At 33.1% G+C, this 10,175-nt stretch overlaps 1 protein-coding gene across 1 annotated transcript in view; it reads left to right on the forward strand.

Annotated features, from left to right (window-relative positions):
* Window positions 1–6,563, forward strand: part of LOC139517779 (von Willebrand factor A domain-containing protein 7-like) — a 64,176-nt gene extending 57,613 nt beyond the window's left edge. The window contains exons 17-20 of the mRNA XM_071309204.1: window positions 473–539; window positions 1,709–1,926; window positions 3,268–3,412; window positions 5,713–6,563. Coding sequence (XP_071165305.1) covers window positions 473–539; window positions 1,709–1,926; window positions 3,268–3,412; window positions 5,713–5,880 — 598 coding nt within the window. The 3' untranslated portion in view covers window positions 5,881–6,563. The remainder of the gene's footprint in view (window positions 1–472; window positions 540–1,708; window positions 1,927–3,267; window positions 3,413–5,712) is intronic.
* The last annotated feature ends 3,612 nt before the right edge of the window (window positions 6,564–10,175 follow it).

A 10,175-nucleotide genomic window follows, 5' to 3' on the forward strand; every position in this document is an offset into this window, starting at 1 on the left:
ATGTTAACGTTGATTGGTAAATAGAGAAAATGACACAATACTCGTGAGTTATATGTATGTTTAATTCTTTTTTTTAAGGGGGGTTTAGTAGCTGAGTCTTAAGTTTTTTATGCTTTGTTTTAGGTACTTTAGTTAAGCTTTTGATCTTTTTCATTATTTGTAGCCATGGCAATTTCAGTTTATTTTCCAATTCTCTTTATGAATATTTGTATATTATTAGTGTAATACAAGATTGGCAATCAAAAGAAACGTACTACCCTGATAAAAAGATTCAAAGTGCCAAAGGCAAAATTATTTCTGAGCCAATTAGCTTACTAGTATACACGTATGATATACATTTGATACGCACATATACATGACATAATACACTGTATATAGTTCTGGTACTGCACAATATCTAATGATTCAGACCAATCAGTATTATGATGTATAATAAAACTTCAATAATGTGACCCTGTATCTTATTTTTCAGGACGGTTAAAATATTTGTGAATACCACTGATAATCAAGTTTTGCAAGAAAAGGTTTTGAAATATATGGTAAGTTCTCAACATTCATGCATCGAATAAATAAAAGGGATAAAAACAATAATGATGGATAAAATACATACAAAATAAAAATTAAGTTGAGATTGCAAAACATTTTAAAATAATGAAAATTTACAAAAGCCTATATTTAGTCTGCTTTATCATTTGTAAAGATAGCGTATTGGGCCAAGTATTAAACCTGCCCGGGAGATATGTTCTTGCAATTAGATATCGAGTTGTAACAAAGTAATATTTTGGGAGCATCTAAGAGAAAACTAATGGATACTCAAACAAATATGTTAAGAAAAACGATCAAAAGACAAACAATAGCATACAAAACACTACAAGAAAACAAAGGAATCTGCAACAATAACCCAAACAAAACCCGAAGGGGGTCGCATATGCTGTGGAATGGTAATCAGATCCCTCTCCTAATGAGGAACCCGGTGTTTTGCTCATGTAATCACAAAGCCGGTGTCTAATTCGGTAGGTCAAGTTCATGGAAAAGAGGGTAGGATTGTGGATACGACAATTGAACTATATTCAACATCATCTATAAAACGGGTATTTAAAGTGGTCGATCGAATGGGATTGTTTTCTTTGAAACTTGTAAAGTTATGATTTACATAAAGGCAACAGTAGTATAGCGTTATTCACCACTCGGAACTCTGGGCTTAATAGCTTCCTTATAAGCAGCAACCATAATTTCAAAGAAATCATGATCGGAAATGGAAGCTGTGGAATATATAATCAAATTAGAGATATGTTATTACATTTATATATGTAAGACTAAGATTGACGTTCGATCCTCAAATTTGTGTTCAAATCAAATGTCACAAAAAAGAATTCGAAATCGACGGCCAATGTGTGCCCATCTAATCGACGTCTATTTGTTGTTCTCAAATAGACGTCAAGGTTTGGCTTTCTTTAATCGGTCGACGTCCGTTTTTCGGACTTGCCGCAAACGATATCGTCAAATTATACGTCGAATAGAAGATAAACATAATTGACACTTGTTTAAGAACGTGGCTTCCAATTGGACGTCAATCCGAAGAACGCAGGTTGATTTGAGTCTAAAATATATTGTAATTTGAGTTTTGTTCATTTATAATACTAAAAACGACCAATGAAGATCAAAGCGTAGATAATGTTTATGGACCCGCATTTACTTTTCATTTTAGGTTGCTGAATTCTTTCCACCAACTTTAAATGTTACCAGTATAAGCTCAATGTGCATGTTAGAATCGATGAATTTCGAAAATTGTTCCTACCAAAATATAGGTTTGAATGTCAGCGTACAAGCTACATTAGGTCTTCAAACCGTCTACTGCAAACCAAATTCAATAGATGTAGAAGTTACGAATGGAACGGATATTTCTTTAAATAATATTATCATCAGGTATATATAGGAAACTAATTTGGAATGGTAAATCTTAAATTTGTAGAGATCTGGACTTGCGACGTCTAATTTTTTAATAACTTTACTACATAACTGCAAGATATGTCAGATTATTTATTTAGGTATACAATTCAGTTGATTGGATTTTGTAGTTTTCTCTTTTATAACAAGCAAGGGTATTCACGAATAAAAAGCTAGAATATCGTCAGTTAGAAGGAGCTAAGAGTTCAACTTGATATTTAGATGCTACCGTTCTGAATTAACTTGTTTAAGCAAACAACAACCTATCGTTTCAGATGGAATCGACATCGTTTGCGTGGCTTGCTGCGTATAATATATACTCTTGTTGTATTATTGCGGAAAGTCAACTAATTGTGTTGAAGTATTATTTTTTGTTAAATAAATAAACAATTATGATTAGTAATTGATGCAGTAAACGTAAACTTTAAATAATATAGTCTAAACTTATGATAGGTAATGTTTTGTCTAGAAAACCAGCTTCGAGCTAATGCGTACTTTTCAAACATAATCAGAAACATTGGTTAAATATTTTCATTTAATGATGACACATTAGCTAGTGCAGTATATCAGATCCAAAGCACGAAGCACCTCTTACATATTACATAACTATTTACAATTACAGTGTGTTGATATTTGTTTACAAAGTTTTTATACTAATTTAAAAATATTTCTATATAGAACTGTCAGCGACAATCAAATACAGTAAAACATGCAAAGGATAAAAGAAATTACTAAAACTACTTTAAAACACCAGAACACGCTTAGCACACACATAATCTGCGAGAAAATACAAGAACAACCAAAGATCAACAACCATAGACAATACATGGTTTAGATAACGAGGCTTGGTGCATCATTTGGTTAATTAAAACCACAGGAATTCCGTTATAAAGACCTAACATTGTACTTGTACATGAAATTAAAGCAACAATGGCGTCTTCTGGTTTACGCAAGGTCACTTTGATGACCCGTATCAAGGTCACATATTGTAATGCGAAGGGAAAAGATATCCAGAAGCGAAGGTAAAAAATATAGAACCTTGATCTTTGACCTTGAGTTCAATTTCAAGGTAAAAATGCAGTAAGATATCAAAAGACACTAAGTATATATGTGCGAGTATAGTTAAAACGTTATCTACCAAAACTTATTTAGCAGCATGTGTTTTTATCTCAATTTTAGTATCGTATTACAATTGTGTCAAGTGTCCACTCAAAACATGTGACATCGATACGTTAAAAGAAATATTACGACGCTACAACTACTACTTTTCAAGATTGAAATTGATTTTTGAAAATCAAAAATATATATATGTTTTTACAGTGGTGATTGCTGCATGCCAACATTTAGAGTATTTATAAAAGACACCAAAGGAAATCTTGTTCAGAAATTCTTTGACTTCACTGATGGGAACACATTTTCTAAGGTCTTACCTACAAAACAAATTATTCAGACCACCACGATTCAAGTATGTTTAATTATAGCATAATGGGCCAAGCGGGCAGATATGCAAAGTAAAAGTATAGATGAAATTTACCGATCGTTATTTTTAGGTATAAAGAAGAAAAGATACCAGAGGGACATTCAAACTCATAAAAAGAAGTAAACTGTCAACGTCAGTGCTAGCAATAGTGCACAAAACACATTTTATATAAGTTAGATAAATCTGATTCGTAAGGACTCCAAACGTAATATGAAACGTCGTGTCGGCATGATTATCATCTTCAATAAAACCCATATAAATATTTTTTTTATGAAAAAATGTAAGCGTAAAACACGTATAACATAGCAAAATGTGAATATGAAACATAACGTGCATTATTTGTGAAGTTAGGACGAGAATAGTTACAAAAACATAAATATCCCGCCACAACTTTTAACTAACAAGAGACAATAATTCAGTGGCTGGTTTTGGTTTATCTTTGTGTTTCGTAAATGGAATTGTTATAAATTTGACCATCGTTTTTTGCGTTGAAATCTTTTATATATTATTCAACTTTTTTTTATCTTATTTAACTGTAATTTCTTCATTAAGACAACAGTAGTATACCGCTGTTCGAAATACCTAAATCGATTTTGAAAAAAAAATCCGGGTTACAAATTAAAACTGAGGGAAACACATCAAATATAAGTGGAGAACTACGACACAACAGAAACACACCACGAAGATGAAACACACACAGAAACCAACTAGGAAAATGAACCCTGGTAGATATAATCGTACCAAATCGTATTGTATTCATGCGTGCCCTGAACGAGCAACGAGATACCTGTACGGAATGTTAGAATTCTAATCTATCTCTTATTATATACTGTAACTGTGGGTATATAAAAAAAACCACTAACGATTTTTAATAGCCATTAATCACCTTTTTTGAAATTCATATGAGTCGATGTTCCTTCAGACCATTGAAAAAAGGAAAATCAAAGAAGATCCGTCATTTAATTTCACATACAAGTGTATAGATGATTTCCTATAATAAACAATCCAAACTGTTCTGATATGGTTAAATTAATATATCTCCTTGAACTAGAAATTAAAATTATCAAAGATACAGCTCATACGAAAGTCAAGAGCGTACAGGTGCTACTCAGACTATGTAAACGTCACCGATGTCTAAGCAGCAAAATTATAAGCCAAAGATCGTCTAGTCTAAAATTGATCGAAGGTACCTATGCCAAATGACTTTTGACATGATTTGGGTTTTTTGCATCCCACAAATTTGTTGTAGATGTTTGTTGTTTCTATATTGATTACCCGTCTATTCATATGTACTTATTTTTTACTTTATCGATAAAGTTTAAACTATATACTACAAAGGACAAAAACATTGTTTCGTAATCATTATAGTCAAATTTACTATTAAGTACATCTTTTTTCGACACCTTTGCTTTAATTGTTTAAATTGGTCTAAGTTGTATACCTGTGTTGTAAGTTTCCTCAGTTTTGACAACTGGGTCCAAATTGCTGTCGCATTATCTTTTTATGTCTGTTTGGGTTGCGCACCAATTCAGTCAACAAAACGGAACTATAAACAATTGTCATACGACATAACGGTTTAGCAACATATAAAACCAGGTTTAACCCACCATTTAACCGGAAATCGTCTGTACAAGTATTGAATATGCCGAGTTTTTTTTACTTGTTTCGTTGATTGATAGCATTTGATTTTGACACTTTATTTGAACGTCCCCGTTTTGAATTTAACTTGGGGTTCGGTATTTTAACTATACTTTTTTAATATTAACTCATCATAAATATCAGGCTTACAAGTTTGTATGTACATGGTTTTATTTCAAAACATTTTACTACTGTGCATCTGTTTATAAGGATTTGAACTTACATGAGCATCATAGCAAGTGCCACATGTTCGGAGCACCTAATATCTATCCCAGTTTTGATTGGGTTCGTGATACTCAGTCTTTTTTATGATGTGTTTTATGTTTTTTATCTTTCGATCTTATGTTTGAACGTTTTTTTTCGACTTATAAGATTGAATTTCCCGTTAGTATCTGTCGTCTTTCTTTGACACACTCAAATCCACATTAAAGTTTGATTCGTTTTCCATTTGTCATCACACATATATTCGCCCTTGATTTGCAAAACTATATGATATGCTACTGTACATCAAAATTAATTATCGATTTCATATTTATGTGTTTAATTTTATTCAATTCTATTGTTGGGAATTTCATATTTTGAAATAGTACAGTGTTACACAATTATAATAAATATTTATTTATTTCATTTTTTATTATTTTTTGCAGCAAAATAGTCCGCACATGACTTCAAACAAGAACGTTTTAATTGGTGCTATTGGTGGTGGAGTGTCGGCCTTAGTTATTCTTGTGGTAGTTGTATCTGTTATGCTGTCAATGAAGAGAAAGACCAAAAAATACTCAGCGGAAGATATAAATATGAAATTGAAAAATTAAATTATTCTTTCCGTGTCCTGATTTCTTTAATATATTGACCAAATGATGCAAAAACAAACCTCGTTGTCCTAATTAGTTGTTACAAAGTGACATAATTATATAGCATACTTGTGAATGACTTATAAAGTTAAGAAAAAAATTTAAAAACGAAAACCTGATGCAAATCTTGTTTATATTCATTAAGGGGATACGTCTACCCAAAACTTTGATAAAGTAGATTGGATTTGAATAATTTTTCCAAAAAAATTGAAAAAAAAATGTTCAGCTGATTTTTACGAGTAGTCAATTCGTTGTTTTGTATCCCCGTACCTTAAAATATAAACATTTTTCGCTCACAGGAAAATTATGTTACTGCCGATGATTGACGAATAGGATAATACAGCATGGTCTTTTAAGTGAAGACAAATTAAATTATATTACAGAGAGGTGAAAATTGTCTTAATTGACTACATAGGACAATTTTACATAGTTTTTGGATAAATTAATATTTATAAATATATACATGTATACATATAGAGTCTATAAGAATCTATATATATAAAAATATTTATTTGTTATTGAATATTATGTATCTGTTAAAGATGCCCGAAAGTAGGAAAATATAAATAATTACCTATCATTGCTGGATGACAAATGTCATCTAAAAATAAGACAAATTTTGTAAGATAAATTTTTAATATTAAGTGACTTATTATTATCGCCTTTATTTCCCTAATATACATGTTGTACCTTTCATTGATAATAAATTTTGTATTTGTATACAAATGTCTAGAATTATTTTGCTTAAATGATGAAAGTCTTTTCTATGGTTGCCGGTTAAGGCCATTTCGCGTTTTCGCCCTTCATATTCTTTAAAGCGAAAACGCGAAAACGCGAAATCGAGAAGTCAAAAACGTGAAACGGGAAGTCAAAAACGCGAAAACGGGAAGTAGAAAAAAGCGAATACGCAAAGTCGAAAACGCGAAATATTTTCTTTCCGATTTCGGGTTTTTGCGTTTTCGACTTCGTGTTTTCCACTTTTCGACTTCGCGTAAAGTGCAAGTTAACCGACGTTAGTTTACATTCATGGTTCTAATACAAGAACTAAATAGAACAACACAACTGCACAATTCATATCATAACTTACAATCATGATGAATGCACAACAACATGCAATTTTGTCATTTAACTGTACTTACAGATCAATAAGTAATCAAAGTGAAATAGTAAATACATAATTTGCTTTAAGCAGCCAGTATTGTTCAATTTTGTCAACATAAGTACGGTTAAGAAACATCGCTGATGAAATATTCAGTTGCAAGCTAATTATTCGATCGCACTGAATCTGTATCCATGTGATCTTTATTTTAATCCGTAGATAGAGATTGGTTATGCGTTAACTATTCAGTGTTCAGCTATAAAAAGGAAAAATAATGCCAATATTAAAAGTGAAACAAGGATTTTGTTGACTGATTCGATTACAAATCAATTCATTCTTATACAGGTGAAAACACGGATTAACACATTTTGTTAACTTACAATATGAAATCAAACAAACATAGACAAATCCAATCACACGTGTTCGCTATCTATGTATATCTATATGTATATTACTATCGCGTTATATGACATTAGGCCGTCTTCGGAGGTCACCTCGATGATTTATTACATAGAATTGAAACTAAAATAAACCTTCTAACGCATATTTTTGAGTTTTAATTGTTTACTTTAAACTTTTAATGACTCAAGGAAGGAGAAAGTATAGACAGAAAACATTTTGACTTATGATAGTTTATGAACCAATGTTTTCAACTAAGACACATAAAATCCACTAGGCCACGATCGCACTACGATCTGTGAAAAAAATGCAAATGTTGATGATCATAGTGCGATCGTGCAGATTGCAGTAAGGTCGTAGTACGGTTGTTGTGAGGTCTTTATGATCGTGATGACGATGGACAACTATGAACATGTTCAAAACAATCGTGATGAGGTCGTGACGAAATCAGATCATATTAAAAGCGTAGTGAGAGCGCAATAAGGTCGTGGTAAGATCGCAAAGGTCGCTGTACCATCGTAGTGAGAGCGTAGTGAAAACGCGATTATTGTTTGAGAGGTTGAGCTACGATCTCACAGCGACGTTACTACGACCTTTCTACGACCATCACGTCCTCACCGCGACCAAGCCAGGCTCCCACTACGACTATACCACGTTTTTACCATAGTACGATTCTAGCACGCCCATGCCGTCCTCATCACGCTCTTCTTACGACCTGACTACGTTCATACCATAACCATTATGTTCTTTGTCCTTGTCACATGAAATATATAAAAGCTCTCCAGGTTTTGTTTGTCTGTATGTAATTTGGGACCTTTTGTCGTCCTTTTTCTCTAACGGCGCAACCATGCTTGACAAATCTGTTTCATCCCTACTATTGTTCACTTAAACATCGTCAATTGATCAGGATGTACCAGCAATAAATTGTGATTGAGTTTGGATTTGTCAGTCCAACATCTCTACTGAATTAGGATTCGTTACTGGCTATCAGAGCTCCCTCTGTCTCTATCCCAACCCCTACCACCACGCCCACGAGTTCTGGTAGATTTTGGTTGCATGACTGTTTTGTTTCCGAGAAATCTGTATAATTTTATATATACGTATTAATAAGAAATAGAAGGAATGGAACAGTATTCATATATGGAACACGACGTTATTTTTAAGAGCGTAGTATAATCGTGATATGAACGTTGCATAACCGTGGCAAGAGCGTGCTATAATCGCAGTAGAAGCGTTGTAAGATCGTGTTGCAATCGGATAAATCATGGAAGGGTCGTGGTTAGAACGTGATGAGCGTAGATAGATCATGATAATCGTAGTGAGGTCGCAGGAAAAGCGTGGTGAGAACGTGGTATAATCTTAGCAGGATCGTTGTAGACGCGAAATGAGAACGTATTAGCTTCTTGAAAACAATGAAAATTAAAATCATACCGCGACCTCACCACGATCTGAATTAATTTAAGATCGTAATAGCGTGTTGCGATCGCGGTCTAGTGGAACTGGGGCTTAAACAACTTCTTGATGTGAACATTTTTATCACTGACAGATATAAAGAGTGTCCAATTTACTTTAGTCATGCAGTGTAGGTTTTGATGTAATCAATATCTATAATTGAAAGTACAGTGTGTTTAAATAAGTAATGATTACTGACATAGTCTTTTTAAAAAGTCAGAAATCTTTTTCGACATGACTACCGCACAAACAGATTAAGCAATATGTTTAATAAGCTTTAATAGAAACCAAGATATGTTTGATATTACTATCAAATGTCAGAATTAGAACAGACTTTCTGATTTTTCTGATCGGATTGACATTCCGAATCATGTTTTCACAGCGACGCATGTTGTTGATAATTACAAAAACGCCGATAAAGTCTATTGTTGAAACATATTCGGGTTAATTCTATCTTATATACTGTCTGTTTATTTAATATCCGCTGGATCTAGTATCTAGGACAAAAGTCCAGGTGAAGTTAATGGCGTTTAGTGTCTTTCGATATTTTTTTCTTAAAATGTCCTGTAGCAAGTCAGGAAAATGGTAGTTGTTATCTTCTCTGTGTGTGTTGCATTGTCGTTTTGTTTTTTGTTGCACTTCAGTGTTTTCTGTTTTTCCAAATAGTTTATTGTTTAAAATCCATCGGGTTGTGAAATGAGGCATTCCAGAGTTGACGTATTCAGATTAAGTATAGAATGGGATAATTTCTTAATCCTCTCATTCAAGAGAAGTTGGAATACAAATTGTTTTACATTGTCATATCGGAGCCTTTTATAGCGTACTATGCGGTAGGGGCTTTGCTCATTGTTGAAGGCCGTACGGTGACCCATAGTTGTGAATATCTGTGTCATTTTGGTCTCTTTCGGACAGTTGTCTCATTAGCCATCATACCACATCTTCTTTGTTATAAACAAGAAATTAATAAAATTGAGAATGGAAATGGGGAATGTGTCAAAGAGACAACAACCCGACCAAATAAAAAACAACAGCAGAGGGTCACCAACAGGTCTTCAATGTAGCGAGAAATTCCCGCACCCGGAGGCGTCCTTCAGCTGGCCTAAGAATACTACCAAAAGTAGCAAGTATGATTCGCAGGATTTTTTCAACTTATAACAACTCAGAGTGACGGCTTTAAACTAATACAATCTTTAAAGACATTGTCTTCTAATTGTCACCTATCCATTTCTCAGTAGTATTAGTAAAACACATTCTACTTGCTTCAATATTTGTTCAAGCTTGCACGTTCAAGAAATAAATCCAAGCT

This window comes from Mytilus edulis, chromosome 3 (assembly GCF_963676685.1).
Source record: "Mytilus edulis chromosome 3, xbMytEdul2.2, whole genome shotgun sequence".
Taxonomy (NCBI): Eukaryota; Metazoa; Mollusca; class Bivalvia; order Mytilida; family Mytilidae; genus Mytilus; species Mytilus edulis.